The sequence below is a fragment of the Strix uralensis genome, chromosome 7 (genome assembly GCF_047716275.1).
Source record: "Strix uralensis isolate ZFMK-TIS-50842 chromosome 7, bStrUra1, whole genome shotgun sequence".
In the NCBI taxonomy this organism is placed as follows: domain Eukaryota; kingdom Metazoa; phylum Chordata; class Aves; order Strigiformes; family Strigidae; genus Strix; species Strix uralensis.
In genome coordinates this window covers 23,879,018-23,906,000 of record NC_133978.1, presented here as the reverse complement: position 1 = coordinate 23,906,000, position 26,983 = coordinate 23,879,018, and the positions used below count along the sequence as shown (strand labels likewise).

At 35.4% G+C, this 26,983-nt stretch overlaps 1 protein-coding gene across 6 annotated transcripts in view; it reads right to left on the bottom strand.

Annotated features, from left to right (window-relative positions):
- Positions 1-7,894: 7,894 nt before the first annotated feature.
- Positions 7,895-26,983, bottom strand: part of PCGF5 (polycomb group ring finger 5) — a 73,372-nt gene continuing 54,283 nt past the window's right edge. For 2 of the 6 annotated variants that reach the window (XM_074874913.1, XM_074874912.1), the window contains 5 exons: positions 25,045-25,193; positions 23,589-23,687; positions 21,909-21,998; positions 19,913-19,972; positions 7,895-17,592 (listed from right to left, as the gene is read on the bottom strand). In XM_074874913.1, the coding sequence (XP_074731014.1) occupies positions 17,545-17,592; positions 19,913-19,972; positions 21,909-21,998; positions 23,589-23,687; positions 25,045-25,193 (446 nt within the window). In that variant the 3' untranslated portion in view covers positions 7,895-17,544. Of the gene's footprint in view, positions 17,593-17,616; positions 18,243-18,350; positions 18,467-19,912; positions 19,973-21,908; positions 21,999-23,588; positions 23,688-25,044; positions 25,194-26,983 lie in introns of those variants that run through there. The other 4 variants (XR_012629688.1, XR_012629689.1, XM_074874915.1 and 1 more) reach the window with 4 other exon arrangements.

Here is a 26,983-nt window from a genome sequence, read left to right as displayed (position 1 = left end):
AACTCTCCTATCTCTACAACATCAGGGGTCTCACTACCCCAGAGCACTATTTATGCTACAGGTGTCACCATTTAAGAAACAAAATTAGCCCATCTCCCAGGGCTTTATCTCCCGGGAGCCTTCCAAGTTGAAAGGTGGTGGTGGGACATATCAACTAACTTGCCCCCTGAGTCAGGGCACAGGCCAGGTAGGGGATGCTCTGGCTGCCCTGGGAACTCCCTGCAGGTTTGTGCCACCTCATATGGATGGGATGGGAATCTTCCAGAGGAGGGGCCATCTGAGGAGGATGCCCCATACTTTGGTGTTGCGCTAATAAGGAATGAGTGTCTGAGGATTAAAACAGCTCTGCATTCAGACCTTAGCAACTGCACATACCTGTGACTGCTGGTTTAGCAGCAATTTCCATCCCGCTGACACAACCGGCACTAGGAGAGCCAGCTGCAAAGAAATTAACTGTTGTAATTTCAAGCAGAGCTGTTGCTATTAAAAGGACAAAGAGTTTTTAATGACAAACAGAGGAAAATCTTCTGTAAGATTTGATTAGTCAGCACCTGATTTGATAGGAGATCCAACCTGAAAGAATGGAAAATGGTAGCACAATGCAGCTAGCTTCTCAGATGGGACTTCTGATGCTGAGAGCAAACAGAACAGTCATGTTGCTGTTAAAATCAATGGCAAGAGCTCATGGCTTCACAAGCCCATTGGCTGCTTGAACTGAATTGATAACAAAAGATGGTGAGAAAAATCCTTCCATGATTTAAACAAGTATCTGTGATAGGTATCATAAATAATGAGCTTAAAACTTGAAGGTCCAGCACATTCCTACCAACAGCTCCTGAATACAAGTAACTTTGTTCTGCTTATTGTGGGGCAACAGAGTATCAGGTTAATTTACCCTAGTTTTTCTACATAACTACCTAGCATGGATGCTATTAGAAGAGTCCAGCTGCATTACCTGTTGAAAATAACAGATCCTGGAGATTAAAGATGGTTTTAGAAATCTTTACCACATAAGAGAGCTAGAGCTGCAAAGTGGTATTTGGTGTGTCATCCTACCTGGGTATGGAGTCACTCTTATTTAACTAACCCCAGGCTCCTAAAGGTCGGGGCTGATGACAGCCTGCACACAGATGGAATTTCCCAACCTTAAGATAACTCTCTACACCCCCCTCCCCAGCTATCACAGCTGATCTACAGCAGCTGTCTCCTGCATTTAAACTCAGTTTTTGACTAACCACTGTAAAGGTATTATTTACAGTTCAAAATCCTGACTTGGTCACATCTGAACTCAGGGAGCAGCTGCTCTAGACTGATCATTAACAGCAGTAAATTCTGTGCTAACAACACAACTTAGGGCTTGACTATTGTCTTTATGCAGGAAAAAGGCCAGATATTAATGAACATGGAAAGCATCTATAAAACTGTTAACAAACTTTTTTAAATTCTGCTTTCCATCTACTTTGATGTACAATTCAATGAGTTATTTTTAAAATCTTCTGTAGTTTTTTTCTATTTAATAAGACATTTTCCAATCACAGAACCCTCCTTCTTTTGCTGCTGTCATGTTTGCAGTCTCTCCATGCTGCTGAAGGTGTCTCAGTGCTAGGGGAGGATCTCTGCTGTCTAGCCTTCCAGTATTGGGTTTTACCATTAAATTTAGGAAAAAAAAAATGCTTGGGACTTTTGAGAAATTGTCAAAAAGTAACTTTTCTTTGAATGCAAAGCACAAACTCTCTATATGCGTTTCAAAAGCACTGGGTGCAGGTGAAAGCTAAATAAGCCTTGATCCATCTGATTCTGGAGAGCCATGGAGGAACTTCTCCTCCCATTCCTTTGGATGCACCCCTCTACTCTGTGTCCCATTCTTGAACCTGGGCCTTGCATACATCCACAATGATCTGCTAATAGCAATCAGCTGTGTGCTGTGTTGCTGCACCCCATTTCTACTCAGAATCACTTCAGCATCTGGGCATTGCTGGCTTGCTCACTTATTTATGGAAGTCAGGGAAAATCTTGCCACCTCCCTTTGTGAATTTTGTAGAAGCAGAACTGGAGCACCTAAAGTGCTGCTTGGAAGGAATCTATGACACTGTGAGCATTCTTAATGCAACCTTCATGGGTCATCACTCACCAAAGCTGGATTTTTTTCTCCTTTTCTAAATATTACTGATGCATGAAGAGATACAGATTCAGTTCAGCTTCAGCTCCTCAAATTAGAAATGTATATGTGCTTTGTGGTCTGTTGCATTAGAGGTGCTTGTACCTGTAGGCTTTTAGAGATGTGTATAATTGATCCTGTACTGAAGTGGAAAAAAACACATTTGACTTACAGAGTAAATGGAAACAATCGTCAGCCTCTGTGGGGACTACATTTAGATAAGTTCTCTTAGCAGCAGGCTACAACCCACTACGTTTTTTCTCTTGGGACACGGTATCTTTTCTTAGAAGCTATTAATAGTATGAAGCACTATCTAGTGCTTACTTTCTCAAAGAAATGTTTTATTTATATTCACAACTGTGCACTCCTTACCACATTATTTTCTACCACTACCGCTCTCAAATATTCTTATTCCAGTGATTGCTTGTGGACAAATAAAAGCAGACCAGACAACATAGCTGCTTCACAACAGGTGGCTTTCCTTCCCCATGACCTGTGCTCCCAAAGTATTTAGCAACAAGAAACCTGTGAATCCACAGACTGCATCTTGCACTGTGTTTCACAGTCTCAGGCTTATAGCCACATGAGAAGCCTCCTATCTTCTGCCATAGCTGAGACACCTTTTGTTTCTGTCTGTAATTCTATGGTAAGGCTCTAGGATGCCCTTCTACCCTTTTCCAAGGTCAAGTTTTTTAGTAACTCTTAATGTTTGTCTGCAAACAGTAGCTGGAACTAAGTTTAAGCTTCCCAGTAGTAAAATGTGAGGATATTTAGGAAATATAGTCATATCTGCTGGTCACTTATTTTAACTTGAGGCATGGCTTAGCAGCAGTTAAGAAGATGGGTGATACTAAAAATGTGTTTATTACTGAAAGGTAATATACTTTGAAATACAAGGGGTTTTTATGTATACCCTGTGGACAAACATCTTGTATACCAGGAAGCATGGTATAAAGGTACCCTGGCTAGCAATGACCTAAGCTTGTACTTGGGCTCAAAACCCACAGCCACTGCCTATCTGCTGCAGTTTCCACACTCATTGCACAGAGCTGCTAACAGCTTAAACAATGCTGCACCAATGCAGCTATGGTACTTGTACTCAACTGATTGCCTCATTGCTGCTCTGTGGGGTGGCTGCCTGGTGTTCCCTTGTGTTGGCATGCTGAGCAATTTCCTTCACATGGTGCTATCTGCAATGCTACATCTTTGGAAATTCTTGGCCCCACCTGCTGTTGTGCAACTGAGAGAGTGGAGAACTACAAAAGCTGAAGACTGAATTTCTTATAGGCTGTTCAATTTTGGTTTTAGACAGTCTGCTCCTGTGACTAGCAGTAGATGACATTAGAATAAAGAAAATTGGTACACAGACCTCTCCCTTGGGAAGACAAGTAGTGTCTCCTACCACATCCATCCCCTTCACAAATCCAGCAGACATTATGAGGACCTTAAAAGAATTTAGCTTCTTTTCAGCTTCTTTAAGCAGTGATAATTTTAGTTTCCCCATGTTGGGAAATAAGCCTAAATTAAGGCTCATACTGATAAAGCATTTTACTCTGTGTTTCCCGATGAAAGAATTTTTTTACTCCTGAAAATTTGTTTGCTGTAGAATAGGTGTTGGCCAGGAGCTGCAGGCAGAAATAAGAGTGTTTTGAGGCTGAATGCAGATGCTAAGCAGCTCTCCATGTGCAGTCACTGAAAGGGTTTTTCTGGGCACTTTTCTCCAAAGTCAGGGCACAGACCTGAACACATTTAGGTGTGAATTCTGATTTCACATTACTGTTACCTTGAAAACTTACCTTGCAGTTGTGGCTGAATTACTTTCTTGTGCTAAGTTGCTCTATTCTCCTTTCACCTATGGCCACGTTGCCATGGCAAAGTCACTCCTGCATGTGTATGTTTTAAATACATAACCTACAAAACACTTTGGATTCCTTTGACATGGTAGGCATCTATTTTCCAGTTGATTTTCTTGGTTTAGATATAATCTGTAAAACAAATGGAGAACATGCTGTCAGTAGGCCAATTCATATTTCCACAACAGCATCACTAAAAGCCTATGTACATGCGTTGCATGTTACACATGTGAGTATTCTTTAAGCACATACCTTTTTATAGAATCAAGCATTTACATAACATGTCTTTGGTTTCATGCTGTTATCATGCTGCAACATAATTCCTTGTGGTTTTCATAGCAAGTATCGAAAATTAAATTATAGCAGCCTTTGGTTGAAAACAAGAACAGTGCAGATTTTATCCTTCATAGTATAACTTCTCTAAACAAGCTATAGCATTATTTATTGATTGATTGATTCTTGTATTAACACAAATTTTCACTAGCCTATCACAATGACCAAACATTTTTGATTTTATGTTGTCCGTGAATAAATAAAAAATATGTCAAATTAGATGGGGAACGCTCTGAAGATGCACAATCATCCTCTCAAAGTATTAGCCGGAGAGCTCTTCAAAATAGCAATTATTCAAAAACTGAAAAACAAGTTACATATTGCTTACCTCAAGCAGATCAGCAATGTTCTTTCATTTATTTATAAGGTACTCTGGAAGCACATTTTCACTGTAAGAAGAAAGATTCTGGCAATCAGCAGAACACAAAAAGAGGGGTAGGTTAACTGCTACAAGTTACAGAACTATTTACCAGTACAGATCCATGCCTTTTTCTTCTCGTTTCAGGGATTTTCATTACCAGAGAGCAACCATCTGAGCTGAACATTTGCAGAAAGGGTCTAGAAGAAGTCTATGAAATTGCTGTTTAACATTATAATGCAATCAACACTGAAGATGAAGAAAGAATACATATAGAAGTACAGGTGCTATTCTGGAGGCTGTTTGCTTCCAGGGGTACCCATTGGGAGTATATCCCTTTCCCTTTCCTTTTTAATGGATTCACATACATTCCAGAACTTAGAGAAAGTGACTGCTGTCCAGATAGCCAATCCTGGATGCTGTACCATAGAAAATCTATGGAAATATTTAATATATGCAGTATAAAACCAAAGACATAGTCTATACACAATGCTATATAGTAGGTTTTACAATAAATAGTAGGAAATCCATTATTTTCAGCTACACTCGCACTTAGATGTACACTAGAACAAGTGCCATTTTTTGTAATGATAAAATTCTTCTACATCAAGGCTGGTAACAGTCAAATTGTTCATGTGAACCAGATTCAAGTTACTGTGTTGAATTTTGTGAGTCCTGTGAAATTAGGCAAGTAGCCCCTTATATCACAACTAAGTAATTTATTTCTTAACATGAGTCATGCATTATTTGTCTCAGAAGAGACCATTAGATCTGCTGTTCAAAACCATTTTTCTGCTGGGAGTTCTTCATGAGTAATAAGCTGGTTTACAAATTCAACATCATAAACTAGCAAAGCACAGGAGCAGCAGCAAACTTCCTGTGCTCACTTTTTAAAATCTTCAGAAATCTCGATGTTGAGTGCAGTATAAGGACAAGATGAGCATAGAGAGTAGTCTCTTTATGTCTGCATCACTTTTAGTAGTTTAGAGGGAGGAGCATGGGAATAAAACACCTTTTAGAAAGTAGTCAAGACAAAATCATACCACTCTGAGGAAGACACAGACAGAAAAATTAAAGGAAGAACACTGGCTAGTAAGAAGCTCTGCCAGTTCTACAGATGTACTAGAACATTAAAATCTGTAGAGGCTACCGGCAGCAGGACTGAAAGTCTGCAGGGGCACTGACACATACATGTTGTGCATCTTCAGTCACCAAAGGATGAAATGAAATCCAAGAAGTTTAAAGTGTCTCCAAAACTGGTATTAAGTACAGCTTTTCTTAAGAATATGTTCGTTATTGTAATTATTTTCTATATCTATAAATGCACTTACTGTAGTTACTTGCGTGCTGCAGGAAAGGACAGAACTTTACCTATAAATAGTTTAGGAAAGATGGACAGACTGTTTTTGAATATAAGAATGTTTTCTCTTCCTGTGTTAGTTTAATGGGATAGATGCCAATGCTTTTATGAATTATGAATGCAGCAGTCTTCTTTCCAAATGAAGATGTTGGAAGTCTGCCACTGGAATGAGGCTCTCATATTACATAGTGCCAGCAAATTTCTGTTTCTTTAATGAAAACTAGATTACTAAATCACTTTCCTTTTGAAAAACATTATTCTTGCCTATAATGATGTTGCATAGCATGTTCTCATCTAAAATAAGAGAAAAAAATAATCAGGCTAGCAAGCAATTTGAATGGCATTTCTAACAGGGAAATTCATATGCTGCACCCCGATGTAAGCAGCTGTTTGTATACCACCTACTTTCCTCCTTCAATAAAACATAATCCAGGTTTATGACTGATCAGACATATGTTACTAGTTCTATGTACGTTTTTTTTCCCGATAGTGATTCTCTTTTTAGCTACCTGAAACAAAGTAATTCTTTAAAATAATTTAATCACCAACATTTTTAATGGAAATCTAGCTTGAGGAAACATTGCTCCCTACTTAAGAGTAGACTTTGCACTTAAATATGATTCAATTTCTGTTTCATAAAGAGTGTAGTAGCATTACGTAGAAGCATTATGTAAAGTTTGGGTTTTTTTCCACTGAGTGACCCTAAGTCTCAAGAACACTTTTAGAAGAAGGGGAAGTATTAGTCTATGACCTTTGACAAATCTGAAGGTCAAATATTCAACATGAAAAAGAAAGCCAGTGAGGCTGCACTGCTTCTGCTGTACAGGTTACATAGCAGCCAGTGGTGCCACGACTGCTCTTTGCCTGTGTATCAGTAAACTGAAACATTACTAACAAATCCCATCAAAACGTGTTTCATTTAATCATATGTACATATTACAATATACTACATATACCTTCACATTTTGTGTTCATAAGCAATTGTTATCATCTTCTGCGAACATCTAGAAGGATTTTACAAGAGGATGCAAAATGCTGTTTGTCTTGGGTCATAGTTTAATCAGCAATCCTTTCTATCATTTCCAAATCTGAACCATATCTCTGATCTCATGCAGTGGTATTGCAGGTTTCACAGTGGCATCTCAAATAAAAGGTGTAAGTTTTCTTGAATAATAGCTCTCCCTCCATTGTTTTTCTTTGCAATAATTCAGTATATAGTATGAAGACTGTTAGTTCACACCAAGGTCTCATTTATAACGGTATCTTCTAGCTTTCAATTTGCATGCACATTTATTTTACGTTATCTTAAGAGTTAAGAAACCTCAACAACATAATAAAGGGTTACCAGAAGGTAAGTGCAGAGAACAATAAATACTACTGAAACCATATTAACACAGAAAAATATCAAAAAGGGAGAGAACAAAAAGGAAAAAATAAAGCTGATGTGATAACCAGCAGTGAAATTATGTTTAAAAAAAACTGTGGCAGAAGCTCTATGGGATTGTTAAGCACTGAAATGTACTTTTTAAAAAAAGCCTCAAACACAGTAACATTGTGTAACCCACCTGGTTATATTTTACAAATGGGGTGTCAAATCCAGTCAACTTTAGTGTTAGGCAGGCTTTGCACCCATGAAAATTAATGGTAACACTCTCTACGACATTAATGAGAACAAAATTAAGCCATGTAAGTACTTCTGAATTTTCTATATGGCAAAATATCACTGTATTCCATTTTCTCCTCTGCACTTCTGTGAGTGATAGTATGCTTGCATGATTAAGATATAAAGTTAATAAATGGTTTAATTCAAACATTATTACAAACTAGAGAAGTCAGATAAAACCAGAGATTTTTTATTGCACAAAATAAATTATATAGAAACAATGCAACAAAACAACTCGTATTGTAGGCCGCACAACAGATGTTACAACATGAATATATTTATTGCTTTGAGAAAGGAGCAATTCAGTGCTAGTAAGCAGATTAGTTATACTTCTTGCTCATCTAGATTTTTCATAAAATTAATCCAACTGGGCTAGAGGCATCTTGCAGCATACAGGTCAGACCAAATTGTCATTTGTTATCAGCTGGTACAAAGGTGCTGTGAACATTCTTGACATTAGCATGAAGCACGCTATTTAACATCACTGGTACTGAGCCACACAGGTAGTTACATAATCAGAAGTATAATTACGTATCAGATAATTTATACACAAGATTCTAAAAGATCCATTTACAGTGTTTGCATGAGCTGTTGTTCTAAACTAAACCTCGCTTACAAATGTAGATGCGACTTTGAACAGGCCCACTTCACTCTACACCAAGTGGCAGGACCATAGGGTTTTGCCAAAAAACCCCCTAGTGCCAACAGTTCTCTTACCTAATTGCTCACTGGTGCTAACTCGGTTAGAGGTGTCTCATTTTTTCCAGGGCCACACTCGACTTCTAAGGATTTTAGCACAGATTAAAAAAAACATTCCTTTGGTAGAACTGGGTGAAATTTACAGTGCTTTTTTAAATACTTCAAAACACAATGTATTTGGTTCTTTAAAAGATAAAAGACTGCAATACTGGTATTGCACTCATAGCTCAAATGGAGTTAAGTTTTTAAAATGCTACTTTGTGGACCCTGAGATGTTAACCCCCAATGAATTCATACAGAAATTAGCTCTTGACAAAAACTATAAAAATGGACAATATTCAAATAATAAAACACATCAAAACCTGATCACTTGCAGATCTTTGTGAAGCATGTGTATTAATGAGATAGTGCCATTACAAGTGTTCATCGTCTGAGTGAAATTCTCCCCCAGTTTGACAATTATGCAAGTATTTACTCAGCTGAGTTTATAACACTGAATTCTACTGCTAGTGTACACACTCATTGTTGCAAAACTTATTTACTTAAGGGAAGGTTAATATAGTAAGATTAAATTTAAACAATATTAGCCAGCCATGAAAGGAAATTCAGTGAGGAAGTGTGAACTCTGGGTCATTTCAAGCTGTAGCTACAAGCATAATTAAAGAAAGTAGCTCTACTGAAGTCAAGCTGAAGAGCTTAACTCAGCATCAGGCCCATAGAGTAGACCCCTGTACAATCCCACAGAAATAACTAAATAGATTTTGGAATGTACACTAATAACTACAAATAAATGTGGTCACCACTCTTTACTGTACATTAATAAAATTCTTTGCTTTACTGTTCTTTTTTCCTGAAACTGTGTTAATCCACTATGCTGAATCAAAATACAGTTAAGAGTGAGGTTTAAAATAGCCACATATTATAAGAAATGAGTTATTCTGAATTTGAAAAATACTATTTGTACAAATGCTTAGAAACTTTAGTGATGCAATCATGTTCCTTGCATGTACCCAGCAGTAGTTTCCTTTGGAGGAAAGTAAGTACTAAACTTGACTCATCTGGCATACTTTTTCATCTGGGAAACTGGTTTTTAAATACTGTATGTAAAATTTTGTCACCATTTTGTAAAAACATTTATAGGTATAAAAAGATACAACTGAACCAAATATACCATAAAACATCCATTAAAACACAAACATCACAAAAAATTATTAGTATTTTTAATAATTATTATGAAGTAGAAATGTTATAAGGCAGGATGAAGCTAATATCAAAGATGGAAAACAGCACCACCAGTCTATGTTTTTCAATCAGCTTTCTGATTAGATAGAAAATGTATTTTCATAGTCAGATACAATTAATATATGCATTTAGCCCAGCTGTACTAACTATACAGCTTCACACAGAATAAACATTCCATAAATCAACAGAAAATGCATTTGAGCAAAAAAAAAAAAAAAAAAAAAAGTGATTCTCTAAGCAGCATTTTGTTTTCTTTTTTTCCAAAACATTAACATAGATAGATATTGGACTGATTAAATATCTACAAGTGCTTTTCCTTTACAAAAATACATATATTCTTAATAGTAGGATAGACTGTCATTAACAATGACCTGTGTTTTTTTCACTTCAATTTGAATGATTTATAAGCTAAATTTTACAACCACAAAAAGGTTTATTTGTAATATGATGTTATCACTTTTGACAAAAAGCTTAAAACATTTTTATATTTTAAAACAAATTAGCAACATAACATCACAATATGTTCTATGAGCTCCTAAGTACTGTGAGGGCTGTTATATTAAAAACTGGTAACTACTGATCAAATGCAAGGAAGCATTAGAACATTATCACTGCTCACCATAGGCTCCTTTCTTACCGTAACTTGGATCACAGCTTATATAAGGACACTTAGGCCCCCACCCCCAAAAAAATCCATTGAGAGTAACTCTATATCATCTATTCAGTAGCCTGGAACACCCAACAATTCAGGCTTAGCATTAATTTTAAAAAATGCAAAATATTTTTCTTTCAACAGTTAAGTCTGCAATAAGGGAAAAAATGATGCATTGCTTCATGTTTATTCTAAGAAGCTTGTACTTGAGAAAAAAAATAAGATCAGTAAGTTTTTAGAATGAAATATTTCAGTCAGCTAAATAATTAAATTGTCCTATTACTTTCCAGTTTAGTTAATCACCATCCTGGAAAAGGAAATCAAGGTATTTGGATTTCTTTATCCTTTCTATTTTATACCGCACAAGTAAAATAATCAACTTCTTGCTAATCAATGGTCTCATGTCAAGGACAGCAATGCCATTTGCTAAAAAAATATCTATAAAAATCTGTAAAACATACCTAATATCTTCTCATTATCCTCCAAGTCTGTCCTTTCCACCCTCCAAAATATCACTGAACTACAACTAGAAAACCCAAAAGTAGCTTGGTGAATATTTTGTGCTTTGGAAGGTTTACAGGATTGACAGCACACTGAAGTTTTTATTAGTTCACAGGCCAGGTATAGCGGACACATCAGTAATGCAAGCCTTTGTGCTTTTCTTCAGGAACATGAGCTATGACTCAAAGAGCTACTCTAGGTCTGTTAACTCAACCTTTATGCTACTCCTGTTCTTTTCCTTTTCTATTCTGTTTTGGAAACTGCTAGGTGTGCCTAACCCTTTAGCTTGATGACATAGACAGCTACCACCAGTTAAGTTTTGCTTGACTGATTCCAGGTGTAACTCTTGACCACTGCACTCCAGAAAAGTGTCAATGCCTTATTCCAAGTCAGTTTCTGGGTGGCTTTACCTTTGGTATTAAATAGGTCCCTTAAAACTATTAGGCAATCAGATTATCCATAAAAATAGTTTATTTTAAAAGAACTTTTTTATGAACAAACTAAATATCTAACAACAAAGAGTAATTTTAAATCAATTAGTATGTGATATTTTTCAGTAAAAACGGAGCATGTTTCATTTTACTGCATCAAAATTCATGAGACAACAGCAACAATGTCTACTATACTCAATATAATACAAAACAGAATTTTAGGAGTAGAATAGCATCATAAAATGTGCCTCACACTTCAATAATAAACATCTTTATTACAACTTCATTTGAATACAAACCTCAGTATGTTAACTAGCAGCACAAACGTTTTACTGTTGCAGCAATTTTGTGTATTGTATAGCAACCTACTCTCAACTTGTACTTTGTTTTCCACTCACTATCACGAGGAAAAAGGAAAATGCACACCTCATTCTGTTCACCTCATCCTGCCAACTGCCATGTTATTAACCTCGTTAGAAGCATTTGCTGAAAATACACATAAAAGTTACTTCAAAGAAATGTATGCCTAATGATTCAGATAAGCATGCAAAGTCAAACTAATGCCTCTCTTTGGTTAAAATTAATGTAATGGCAGAAACTTCCACTTGTAGACATCTTTCTTTCCAGAATGTCTCCTCCATCTTGAGCCTACAGAACTGGGTCTCTTTCTGCAAGTAAAAAAAGGTAGCCTGCATGTTCCCACCCATCTATGGAGCTCCTCTGTTTCACTGCCACATCCCAGAACTGTATGGATCTAAATTGCTTACTAGAGAATGACACAACGTCCTTACTCAACTGTAGTAGCAAGCTACCTGAATTCAGAAGAAGATTTACAGCACATACATCGGATGGAAGAATCCATCAGGAACTAATTAATTAATCAATTCCCTATTCTGGAATCTGATCTTTTAATCTGATCTACAGTGTATACAGTAGTTTAAAAAAAAATAATTCAACAGGTAGATCTGCTTATGAAGAAAAATATATTACCATTATAAGATCATTTTTTGGAGGACATTCCTACAGAAGGATGTTTCAGCTGAGGTCTGAAGGCCAGAATACCCATATGTGATAAAACTAGTGGTAAATGAGCAGTTGGAAGCTTTTCACATTTCATTTAGGATGAATCAATTCCCCTGTGTCTTGGAATTCATCCTGGAACATGCTCCAGTAGACTGCAATCCTTCCTCAAACAAGTATCTTTAGCTGAACACCCTGTCAAAGCATTACCTTGTTCAAAATGGCTATAAAGGATTCAAAATGCAGAACTATGAAAACTTTGCTGAAATCCATGAGAGCTGCCTGACAAATGAAACCTATGAGCTGATTCCTCATGTGCAATTTCTCCTTTATAACTCTTCAATGTTTCTACTTGTTGGGCATGAAATGGAGTGGGGTATGGGAATGGGCAAGAGATGTGTAAGAACCTAGAATTAATTACAGGACAGAGAGTGCCTGAATAGACATTTTCACTGAGATAAATAATAAAATAACATAACATGAATTAAAATGAGAGGGGAATATCCTACATTATGTATGCATTTTCGATGCAAGCAAACACATGCCTTCAATCTGTCTAGGTTAAGTGAAGAAACTGGACCAAGCTCTTGATTTAAGCACCTCTGTTTATATATTTGCTGTGGATATGATGTCTTAACTGCCTTTGGTCTTTTCCAGGATAAAAATGAGTTTGATCAGTCCATGTAATTGACCTGTATTTTATGTAGCCCCTCAATAAACAGGGCTCCATCTGTTTCTTTTGAGACTTAAGACTGGCTTTGAACAACTATCTGTTCTCTAGTATTTCTATCAGACATAGCATCTGGCTGAGCTTGATGCTATTCCTTTTGTTGCAAGTACTCCCAAGAATATTTTTTCTGGGGAGCGAATGCCTCTTGGTGTCTTCAGTGATATGAAAATGTGAAAAAAACACAAATGGAACAATGCAACTCAGTGATTGGTTCAACTAAACCCTGGTCTATTTTGTTATTTTAGAAAACAGCAGAGAAGGAAAAATTCTTTACTTCTCTCGCAAAGTCATGTCTAACAATTACACGTGGGAGAGATGAGATGGAACTCTGGACCATTACTTTGTCTGCAGTGGAGAACAAGAGCCTAGCTTATATCTAAAGGGAATGCGATCAATCTCTTCTCCTGCAGATTTACTGGCACTGTTTTTGATAACTGCAGAAGAGAAAAGTCAAGTCAAATTGTTGGAACCTATGCAGAAAAAAAGACCAAAATCCAGAATTCAAGGGTTCCTCATGCAGAAAATGAAATAATTTCCATATGAAAGTAATTATTTTCATATAGTTACCACTGAGATAGGTTTTTTCAATTTTAAATTATCTAACAAAATTTATTTTTCTGCTTGTTTCCCATGAAAGAAAGCTCTTCAATACAGCATGTTTATGAAATATTTTTGTTGAAAATATTAAAACCACAGATAAAATACACAAGCAAATATTACCCTGCCAAATGCCAATAATGGGCTTAAAAGGTATTCTGTATTAATAAACAGGCACTTTGCTTTACATAACATTTTCAGTGAAGTCAAAATAATACTTTTTATAATTATATTTTTTTTTGCATAATAACTGCAAGCTAGCTGAGTATGCACAATATACTTAGAGTGTTGCATACTCCTAGGACCCAAATCCCAGCTTTTGTGTGAACAGTACCTACTATAGTGATGAGTCACTTAGATTGTTGTAGTAATCTTATTTGGTATTTCATCCAAATAAAAGTATGTTTATAGGACTAGGCCTTAGCTACAAGCAGTGTAGTAATGCATGATGGAAGATACATTTCTTGATTAATCATCTAATTCCATATTGTTTGAGCTATTACAGGGTCTTGTTTGTAAATTCTAGCTTAGTTTCTTCCTAGACAAATGCAGCATATAGCTATGCTCAACAAAAAGTCGCTTATGACTTTCATTAATGAGTTACCCCAGAGTTAAAAGCAGATACAAGTTTTTCATTTTTAGGGGAAAAAAAAAAGCAAAGCAAAAGCACCAATATGCTAAATAAGAGACAGTATGGTTAGGTAGTAGTACAGAATTTTTTAGGTCTTATTCCTCTGCAGCTAGGTACTGCCAATATGGGAAAGTCATAGAAACACAGTGGCAGCAACACTTACTTTATATTCGTATTCTTTACAAACATGCAGTGGTGACACTTTGTCATGGAAATGCTCAGAAAGTGTGACTGTATACAGTCATCTGCTCTAGGATGGCATATGGTGCAGTTTTAATGGAATGCTTAGGTACTCATTTCACTTTACCCCATCTTTGGCACACAGGAATCTGTACACACATTCTCATATTCCTATGCTGTTCAGATATTCTTAATTGGCACAAATGAATTAAATATGCATATCTGTAGACACATGGCACATATGTACTATACAACAGAGAAATTTCCTGTAAAGAAGGCAATGCCTGTGTTATACAAGCTGCCCAGTTAAGATATGTATTTCACTGGCACTTCACTGTTACAAAAACTATTAAACGATAACAGCACTCAGGCACCGTGCCATCAAATCAGAAATGCATAAAGTGTAGGTGGCTAAATCATATGCATTTAATGTCATGACTCTCAGCTGGGAACATTAAATCATATCTGTCAGTATTTTCCATGCTTAAAATGAAGATTTGCCTTCTGTAATCTATCTTTATGTTGCATCAAGAAAATACCGTGAAGTAAACCAATGTCCAATTCTGGTCAAGAGAATTCATGGCGCTCTGAATTGTGAATACAGAAAGTCATTAACAGTCAAATCTTCTATTAGTTGCCATTCAGAAACCAATACAAAGTAGTCCTTTTCAGGGGTCCTGTTAGGTGGACGCAAACTGCTGTATAAGATAACTTAAAATGGATTAAAAATAATGTGTTCTTCTCTTTTTAAAACAAGTCTGTTCAAATTTGTCAAAACAGTAAGTGCAACTGTTGAGAAAAAAACTGTCCCCTGAACCAAGCAGAAATTAAGCTTAAGCGTACTACCATTAGTTTTGTGATAAATTGAAAGGTGTTTTGTCAAGTGAATCTACAGTGAAAATTCTGGTATAAAACCACGTGAAATATATAAAAACTGTAAGGTGTCATTTGTATGTGCATGTAAATATTTACAAATAATATCCTATTTCTACCGTACAAAACAACTGTATATACTAAAGAGAAGACTGATTTGCAATTAGAATGCATGCTCTGCTCTTCCAAGCTGCTCCATGAGGAGGACCTCTATATACACAAAGAATCTGTTTTCCCCTAGAGACTCTGCAGAGGAGAAGGGCCCTCCCTACATGGAGTATCTTCTTGTTTCTGTCAAGTAGCACATAGACTGGGTGGGCAAAAAGATGACTGCTTCCTGCAGCCAGCATGTGCACCCTTCCCATCTACAGCGTGGGCAAATCAGTGCTTGTATCAGCACACTATGCCTGCAGAAAGGAGCAGCAGCTTCCTTAACATTTTGCTTCCCCAGGTTTACTGTCATCTGCACAATATGTGCAACCTTGACCTGCAATGGCAGGTTTCCTAAACAGACTGCTACTGACAGCATCTTTATTTCTGCATGTCATATGGGCTTTGGAGTGCAATGGTAGAATTCAACCCGACTCTATATGGATTCCTCAAGTCATCAAAGTTAAAACTCCTACTAACATTAAAGGGGCCAGATTTAATCCACAACTTGCTTATTTCTCCTACAGAAACATACTAATCTACATGAACATAAATTTACAAAGGAGTTACACCCTTGCATCTATCTTTTATATTTGATCCCAAGATAGAATTTTCACTTTGTCTTATCTAAGAATGATAACTTCACTCTATAGTAGCTTCTGAAAAATTGATTTAGTTCCTTTTTGCTGTACGCAAAAGGCATAAGAAAGGAAATAGTTACCTACGATACTAGCAGGTGTGTATTAAGTAGAAATTACGTAAAGGTACTGAACTATAAGTATCTCCATAGAATTTGAAGTGAAAAACTCAACTGACTTTTAAGCAGAGCAAAGACAACAGAAGACTACAGAAAACATATGCATTACTATGCTCCCTGCAACATTACCAGAAACCCCAATAAACATTCTATACTAGAACCATTACGCTTGCAATACCTAAGGCAACAATCACTTTTTATCCAGCACTACCAGGTCTTAAAAAAAAATGACCTGAACAATTATTTTGGTCAGACTGCTTATCTTCAGTATTGCATTACCTCTAATTTTATGGAAATAGTTTTATGATGTGACTTTAACTAATGAAAATTTCTATAATGAATTCTAAACTCCAGATAGTCACAAGAGATATATAATGTAATTAAAGCTATATGTTATTTTTGTCTTAGCATATTATATACCTGCAACCAATCTCAGAAGGAAATGTTTACTATGAAAGGCAATAATTATGTAAAATTTTGCCTTGGTTGTAATCTTATAGTGAAATTTATTTGTTCCATAGACATTTACATTATTTTTAACTTCATTTTTATGGAGGCTTTATTAGAAGAAATGTAATCTGACCAGAAGCCATTTTCCAAAAATAGCTAGTATCCCAAATTCCAATCTTTAGGGAAACCATAGAAAAGTGCAATCACAAAGGCTGCAACGCTTTTAAGCAATATTAGCAGAATCTATTTAGAAGTTTTAAAATTACTGTTTTGAATTACCATGTTCTACATCTCTTGTTAAGGGTAATTAATCTTCATTCACTGCAAAAGGACTGTTGCACACTCATGAGTGAGCTATACCTGGACCCATGAGAAGCTTATCAAGAAAAAGGTAGTGGTCCAATCACCACTTTTCTAAATATATTTTCTATACAAAATATTTTCAAGGTATAATTCTTAGTTATTTGTACAGTACTCTATGATTTAAACAACAATATTCAGTAAAATAGTAAGTGTGTGAAACTGCAACACCACATGGAATGAGCACTCTGCCATTTTGCTAGTGTAATCAATATTAGGACCAGAAAAATTTTCTAACACGCAAGCAAAAATATTCCATAGTTTCTGAATCTTGACTGTACACTTCATGATTTTGGCTATGATTTGCAGCACACTTGTAAGATACACAAATATCTTATGCACATTTCAGTAGCAGAATGGCACTTGGCTTGCTCTAATAGAAACAACGGAGATGCAACTGACAGTTTTAAGAAAGACAATGTCCTTATTTGCATGCTGAAAATCTGGTTGTGTCCCCCTAATCCAGGCACATCCATTCATTGTGCAATCTGTCGATGGGTAAACAAATAGTGCAGGATTCATCTCAGTGGGATCTGGCCCTTTGGTCTAACCGAAGTCAATTCTAGGTCGATACTGAAGTACCATAGGGTAAGACTAAAAACAAAAGCAAGAGGAAAACAACAACAAAAACAGACGAGAAAACATGAAGAAATAATTCATAAAAAATACAAAGAAAATGCAATTAGAGAGTGTCTTAAGAATAGCCAGAGCTTATTCCTAAGACACATTTATATGACAATCAGTTTTATTTATATAATTCTATACATTTCAACAGTTAAATCCATGCCTGTACTTCAAATCTGTATTTAATCTCTAAGTCAGTTAGTTGTAGTTATTTGTCATTAATATAAAATTCCTGTATCTGCTTTTGTATGTTTCATGATTCTATGTTTTACAACATATATACTTGGAGTGCTCAAACAACACCACTTATTTCTGTGTTGCTGTGTTTGAGAAAAAGCAATCTTGAAATTTTATATTTTCTAAACCAAAGTCTGTTTACAGATGATGTACTTTGTTTGGTTTTTAAATAAATGGAGGTTCCATAGCTATACCAGTAGTCACCACTAGATTAATGGGAGCCAGGTTACTCTGGTATTAAAAAGAAAAAAAAAAAAAAAAGAAAAAAGAAAAAAAATCAGGTCAAATTGCTGTCAGCTGATTTTCTGAGATGATGGCTAACTTCTCCCCCAAATCCAAACTCCTCAACTGCAGATCTAGTGATACATTTTTATTGGTTCCTACTGGAAAAAAAAAAAAAGACAAATCAACTGTTTGGATCCCTGAATTGGACAAAACCTGTGGAATGGGAGGGAAGAGTGGGTGGGCTTCCAGAAAGTACTGTGGAATACCTGGGCACTTGTTGCTGGAAGTGCTGTTTTACTAAATGTCTTATTTTTTCAGTCTGTCAGCATTTCATTTAAGTCTGATGTTTTCCTGTTAACTTCATTAGGATACTGGACAGTTTCTACAACATAAAAACCAGGAAAATCTTATTGTCTCAGGAGTTGTATGGGTTTAACTACCTCCCTGCCACAGGGCACAGGAACATAGCTAATTAAGTATTTTTTATTGCAAATTTGGAAATATAAAGAATTATTACAGAAGCTATCATTAAAACTAGAAATATTTTACTGCATCCTTCAGATGCAATAGAGATGAACTTCAGTGACCAAAAAAGAAAGGTAACACTGCAGAGACCTATACAGGTTAATAAACTTTTCATGCCATGGTAGTGAAATGATCACCAGAACTAAATGTGATCATACTTGCTGGGGATTTACAAACTGGAGTGCAGAGAAATCACAACATAAACATTCAACAGTATTCAACAGTAGCAGGAGCATTCAGGAGAGAAGACAGGGAGCACCACCTGTAGTCTGCATGTGCAATTAACAAACACGTATTTGTAGAATCTTAAATTACTTGGTCTCTGATTTTCTTCATAGGATACAACTACCATATTATTTAAATGCTATCTCACATGTTTTTCATCTGTCTTTAAAAGTACTCAACTCTAACTGGAAGTGCACACAAGCAGAGACAGAGCAGTCACCGAGCATTGAAATTGCCATGTAAACCAGCAAGGCTCAGTGTTTTTGCAAACAAAATTACAAAGAAACCGTACAAATAAAATGTACTATGCTGGAACAATTCTAATTATTGAAGTAGGTGTAACTGCAGTAGGTCACTCCCATCCATAGTGTGAAGTCATTAACTTTTAATTTTTTGCTTAAGCAAAAATATTACTTCAAACTTCCAAAGTAACTTTTAGAAATTAGTTCAAATCAAAATTCTTTATGAGGAAACTGAAATATTGTTTCATATAGGTATGAACCAGATTGATCATCGAAATTTAGAAATCAACTTCAGTTTGCAGGTTCTGGAAGTTTTGGTTTGTTATATTCTAGAGACAAGGCATTATTCCATTTCTGATTTTAAAAGATGTGAAAGGAATACAGTATTAGAAAAATCTAACATTTCTTTATTCCATTAAAAAGAAGATACAAATTGCCATCAAGAGAAGAAACCAACATAGTCTCTTTGATTCACACACTTCAGTTTTGGATTTCTTGTCAGTGACTGCCCAATGCTACTGGTTAGAAGGATGAGACAGGCAGAGGTAGATAATCCTTCCAGACCGAAGCAGGTATCAGCCTACAGAGTGATATCTCTCTAACAAAAAGATAAATGGCCTAATGTAAAGTAAAAGAAACCCCTAAGCCTTTTGAATGGATTCTATTTATTCATTCAATAAAGCTTTCTCTGAAAGAACAAAAATGCTCAGGCCTTTGCTCATAGAGCTTTAGCACTTCGCAGTGAGGAATTATAAAAACTCCACAACTTGGCTTACAATTGAAGTGCTGACAGGACCTTAATTACTGTAGTATGTACAGTTGTGAGTGCCTCTTACCTGATAAAAAGTGCCATCCTGTGAGCAGACTTGCGAAGATGAGCAGTTCAGACACCGAAACTGCGAAGGAGATGATTTTCTGATCAGATAAGAGGCATCCGCAGCTGGACATATACATTTACCATTTAATGTTTTTCTTAAATGTAAAGCTTAAATTTAATTTACTTATTTAAAACAGGAAAGACTTCTCTAATGAATAAATTGATATCTTCCCTTTACTACTCCACCTCTTGTAAGGTCCACAGGTGTGCCAGTAAAAGCTCATGGTGAATAGTACCAAAGACGGAGATAATGGATTTATTTGATCTTCATCCAAAAAAAAGAGATTGTTAATTAATTACCATCACAACTTCTGTTTTGTAACAAGACTCAACACAGTTAAGGAAAACAAAATCATAGAAGCCTAGATGTTACTGAATTTATTACCAGCACAACGCAATTTTTACAGGTTTTAGTTTGTCATCTCTGACTTCAGGGGAGTAATTTAAAACTACATAAAGGAAAAGATTAATACATACCTGACTATACTATGTGTATATAAAAACAACTTACATATTTAATCAAGAGTTGTCAACTCTTATATTCACTTAATGTTAAAAACTATAGTTCTGAGATTTTTGAAAAAATTTCATCAGTACAAATAATGTCCTCTTTGTCAAGATATTAGTTATTGTTGCTTCCAAACCAATGCAACTGCCAAAAGTCCATTTGTAGGCAGGGGCTGCGGGATTAAATGTCATGAAAGAATTCCATTATCATTAAAGCTGTTGCCTCAATACTTCCTAATAGTACAGCCAATGCTAACAAAAATATAAGATGGCAAGCCAAACAAACACCCACTGATTTCAAGGCTGTATTGAAAAAAATACTACTTAAAGCTCCCTAATTCGTGCAATATTGGGATTTCAGCAATCATCAAATTTCAGTGCAATATTACTTTCAAATTTAATGAATACTTGCCTATATACATTAACTCCTCTAATTCCTATCAAAATCTATCCTTCCCTCTCCCCATTCAGATTAAGGTAAAACTTTAAGAAACTTATGAATCGTTAACTCCACAGTGTGCTTAATCCTGTCTTCTCTGTTCATGCCCCAATGCTTTTTATTCTGAGTACTAGGAAGCTAAAAAAAAAAAAAAAGGAAAAAAAAAAAAGAGTACAGAATTTTCTACAGATCAGTACATTAACTTATGTTAAATGCTTAACCTTAGCTGCACTTCAATATAGCCTCCACTGTAGTGATAGACAACAAATCTGCATATACTACAAAGCAACAGAGTGAAGAACAATCAACAGCCACACACAAATGAATGTATAAAAGAAAGAGAAGAAATATGATATGATTTCTAACAAAAAAAAAAAATATACAAAGCAATACAAGGGCTACTGAATCAAACTGAGTATCAGACCTGAAAGAAATGTCTTTTAATAAGTTAAATATTGAAATTCTAAAATGTACACATGCGGCAAGGAAAACCCATTTAGCTATGTTATCTGGATGTTAGTGTTATACAGCATATCTTAAAAAATGGCTGTAGTATTAACAGAAACAGTGATAAAACAATTAGATTTTGTCAATAAGTTTTCAGTGTCACTTTCAGTTTACTGACTGAATAAAACAGATTCTTAATAAAGAACTGCTGGATACAGATGCCCCAACTATTCTAACTCAAAAGGTCACTAAAAGCAAATTTGCAGAAAAAGAATAAGTGCTTGGGTTTTCAGATATTTGACTTAAAACTCAGAGCAGAACTTGCATGTAAACTTTGGATACCTGCTATTTTTAAGTTTCAGAATCTACACAATATATGTGCTGCAGGGTTTCACTCATAGGGTTAAACATAAGAAATCCAGAAAACATGCAAAATGCATTTTTAAATAAGAGTTTTTTCAAAGGGTCACAGAATATATTTTGGACCAAGCTGTGAAAGCTTGTATACTCTCTATAATAAATATACCAAAACATCATTTGTTAATAATGTAACAGCATTTACGTTTTCGCCTCTTAGTCTCCATCTTGTCATATAGATGAATTCCATAGTATGATCCTTCCCCATGATTTCTCCATTGCATAGTACATCCAGCTTAAAATACAACAGAACAAACCGTAAGACAAAGAGATGCAAAATTTTAATGTCTAAATGAACTCCTATGTGAATCTCTGAGACTTAATCCCTCAACTCCTATCATTATACAATAATTCCATCAGACGTATATCAAACCTGGACAAATACAACATGCTGACAATACGATGTATTCTACAATAGTATTCCACTTTATTTTTTCCGTTTTGTGTTTTCAATTAAGAAGTAGACAGAAGAAAGTCTGCTAAACTAGGTAGGAAATCACTAGTAGACAAATACTCCCTACATTTACCAATACTACACAGTATCTGTTTGACAAGAAAGTCTTGCGCTGTATTTTGAAGGCCTTCTTGCTAATGTCAATGTTCTTTCAAACCCAAAGATACAAAACAGAAGTACTGTAATTTTATTTTTTTTAAAAATAAATGATAATTTTTAAAAGAATACTTTAAAAATAGCTATAAGTTACAATGAAAATGCACTTCTGAGTATTCAAACATGATTCTTCATTAATTGAAGGCAAAATAAAAGTAATGACCTTACCGCGAAAAATGACTGGTTTAAACTGTATTATAGCATCTTACTTCTACCCTCCACTGAAAATGTTTGACAATCCTTTCATTACTATAGCCAAAAAAAGGTCAAAATTTTGAAATAAGCAGATACTATGTAACAGAAGCCATTAATGTGCCAGAGACAGATTAAATTAACATAATTAACAAAACCAGATGACATCAAAATGGCTGGTCAGCATGTCATGATACTGTGACAAACTCCTGCATATAGCTCTGCAGTAACCTGTGCACCTACTCTAACTCAGCCCTACTTCTGACCAAAGTCGGGATGCTGCCATTTGTGCTAAAGGCAGCCTGCAGTTCATGGAGTCCTGTAAGAGAACTGGCTGAAGAAATAGTCTGTGCTGAGGTCAAAATTCCCGTATTCCTGGGAAGAGGGGAAGCAGAGGCAGGAGTCTCACACTTCCCAGCTCCACCCTGCATCACAACTTCTACCATGTTAGGAAATCCCCACATGGAACAGCCTTGGCCAAGATCAAATCACTCATGCAGCAAAGACCCTCTCTCCATCAAACTCCACCTAATTCCAGAGAAGGTGCAAAAAAAGTATCTGCATTTTGAAAGATTCAAATGGTATTGCTCCTCATTTTTTCATAATTACTGTATAGTTTCTTGTATCTAAAGAAAATGAAACTGCAGAGTAATTTGGTGTATGCCTAGTCAAGCTCTCCTTTTCTCCAGTAGGTACTAGGCCCAAACTGTATTAAATGACTTTTTTATTAGCCACATGGAAAGAGAAAGCATTTATTTTTTACATAAAAATATCAAAACCTAATGTGTCTGTTCCTTCACAGGTGAGCAACAAACTGAAGTTACTGGAATTGTATGAGTTCCTTGTCACTGCAATAAAATGATTAGTTCTCATTTAAGGGCAGAAAATATAACTTGGAATATTGAAGGCTACTTAGTGATTGGACTAAAAAAATATTCCTCAAGTTCAAATATGATTAAATTTCATAAAAACTGAATACTTTGCAGGGAAATAAAAATACAAGCATCATGCTTTCAAATGTACCTCATAAGAACTTGGAAGTTTTAATTTTAAGCTGAGAAACTTTTTGATAGTTCCCACAGTCACTCGAGTAGAACAGCGGATAAATTTCTTCATTAAACCCTAAAGCAAAAGCAACAAAACAGAAAAAACACATTAGAAGTTTTGGAGCATGTAAGCAATCTTTAGTTCAAGAACAGCTGCAATTGATATTTTTTTCAACCAATAACCAATATTACTGAACTCTCTTGTAGTTCATAATGGCACCATAGGTTCATTTTTGTTCACTTTTTTTTTTAAATTTACAAGATGACAAACAAGTTCATTTGACCCATCTCTGGTTCTAAAGAAATTTTCAAAAGATATGGAAGGGAGGAAATAAAAAAACCCCCAAACCTCCAAAAGCCCCAGAACAACTTAAATAATCTAAGTGTCTGACACTGGGGGTCAAACAGATGTTACATTTCTTCGAATGTCTTCAGTCCTTGAGAGAAAAAGGAAGTAAAAACATCCTCAGATAATCTAGGTAAAATACAGGGAAGCTACAAACCTGAGATGTGATCTATTACCACAGATTCTGTGATCCAGAATCTAAGTTTTGATTGAACTGGAAAGCTGGAAACCTGAGACTGCTACATGGTGATGGAGATAGATATTTCTTATTCTGTATGGCATAAACAGTGGTAAGACATACATATGTTTTCTTGCTGAGTCAAAACTTTCTTACTGTGTAAGAACTTCCAAAATTATACATGTAACATAGCACACAGAAAATATAAGTAGTGATTTACTAGACAAATTTTATTTTTTTTTTTTTTAATTTTTGTCTTTGTAATTTAATAAAACATTATTAAAATCTAACAGGATTTCTAAACACTTTCTTCTAGACTTGATACCATTAGGTAATCTTCCCTTCTGGAATAGAAACCAAATATCCCTAATTCTTAAAACAGCAGTTAGCAGGTATTACTCAACACATTTTACAGATGGAAGTGACCTGCCCAAGGCCACAGATGAGAGAAACATCAGTGTCAGTATCAGGTTTACAGCTCAGATGATCTGGATCCCAGTCATTCAGTGCACAACATATCTGAAAAGCAGCTTCATGATGGTGTGGTAAGATATCAGTCCTGAAAGTGTGAGGCAGCTCACTTACAGCTAGCTTTTTAAGGACCTCTGTGGTATGCTGTAATCTGTTGTGTAATGCAGTTATATACCATCAAGGCTGTAGACTACAAAACAATAATCCACTAAAAAAAATAAAAATCCACTGTCACGGATGGATTTCTGTATGGAGTTGTATTTTTTACAAAATTTCAAGATGCACTGAAATGCCTCAAGCAAAAGGACTAAATAAGCATGGAAGCGGAGACAGGTCGCTACATTAAAGTTTATCGTTAATGGTTATAAAATGATTTGGATACTGTAAGATGCTATTCTGCCAACAATAACAGCAGCACAGATTATCTTTTCTACTCACTTTGACTACATTATCTCCTGACTGCCCATTGTTGCGTAAACAGTCAAGGCAGATAGCAATTTGTGGGTCACTCCTGTGATAATCTTTATCTTCCTCATTTTCATCACACTCCTCATCTACTTTGGGTTTATCAGCTTTTGGGATTTCATCTGTAAAATATGAAGATCATATTATTTACGTATAAAATAATTAAAAGTCACAGTAGCAACAAACACATACTTAAAGTAATACTTCATTTTCAAGAACACATTTTTTCCTAAATTAACTTTATACAATGTCAATTCAGTGCATTCTTAAATTGATCAATTTACAAATATCTGAAAACAAAGTTTTACTATTGAAATTTTAATGTAATATGCAAAGAACAGTTTTCTATGTGACAGAAAAGAATTAGGCTGATGGACCACTAATGGTTATGGCTGTCTACTTCTGTTTGTGTCCAGTGATTAAAACCCTACAACTGTGCATGCATCAAGATCACTCAGCCACCTAAACTTACTCTATGGTGTGGCAGTTCACTGCCAAAAAATATTGCTTTTAAATAAACAGTAGAATAACTAATCCCAACACTTGTATAACAAAGTTAACATGGGTAATCAATTCATATTCACTGTCTGCTGCAAGAACCCAGTGAAGACAAGTTCCTGAAATATTATCATGAAGTAAACTAAGGGAAGATAAAACTTAACTTTCATCCTGTTTTGATCTGGTCTAAGAAATGTAATTGTAAAAACTCCAGGCGTCTCTCTCCAGAAGAGTTTTATAACTAAACAGCCATATACTTACTTATTCCCCTTTAAAAACAAAAAAATATCAGAAAAGAGGAATGGTCTCCATAACTTTTTGGCAGAGCACATATATCTTATATATAGCATGTTATCTCTCTTCACTGATGCTGTTGCATGTTATATTGATTCCTGGTTTAAAAATCTGACTCTTCGGAAAAGGTACCATCTCCTAGCTTTCAAAGGTTTGGCATAGTTGAACACGCAAATGCTAAGACTAGCAAGTACATCTAGATAAGGCTTCAATGTATGTAAATAATAACCATAAAATTGAGTCATTTTTACAGATTTGGAATACAGTATACAACAACCCTATTATATACATTTGGGTTTTTCTGTAGCTCTCATTTATTTTTATTTAAAATAAAGGCTGCTCTCGGTTGGAATAAAACATTATCACAAGTAACTTGAATAAGCTACTTTTGCATTTCCTGAAAAAGTTTCAGTACAAATTCTGTTGTTTTCCTACATTTACCACAAACTTTTAAAGTCATTTAGAAGAGTTAAGATGAGAAGACAGAATGAAAACTTTAACAAATACCAAGCTATGCCTAAGTTTCTAGATACTGTAATTAATTTTGTTCAGTTTACATATTCAGCATGAGTTTTAATCTACATTTGTTACTTTTCTTTCTTAGAATACTGAAGTATTTTATAATTATAAAAGATTTGTCCGCAAGTCCCTACTAGCTACTGACACATCCAGTTGAATGTGTACCATTCACACACTTTGTTCCTATCATCTTGCTATGAAGAGAATTTACAGTATCAAACTACAGATTATTTTTTTTCTTTTTGTGAAAGCCCAGGAAGCAAACTCTTTCAATCAAGCATTCACCTGCTTGATGTCTACCTGCTTCTTTGGCAATGCAAAAACATCCGCAACTTTCAACAGTTATCACTGCTGAGTAATGGATGAAGATTTAGTTATACAGTTTGAAAAGTCTTGAAAGGCAAATCAACTACAGAACTAGGGAATTCAGCAAATTTCCAATCATTCCAGAAACAGGTACACACACAAAAAAGTTCTCATCTTTCAAGGTATTCTGATAGAAATACAAATGTAAATGGCACCAGACTATTTAATGAAAAATCCTTGTAGATACTAGAATTAATGGTGTTTGTACAGGCAGCCTCCAGAAATCAATGTGATG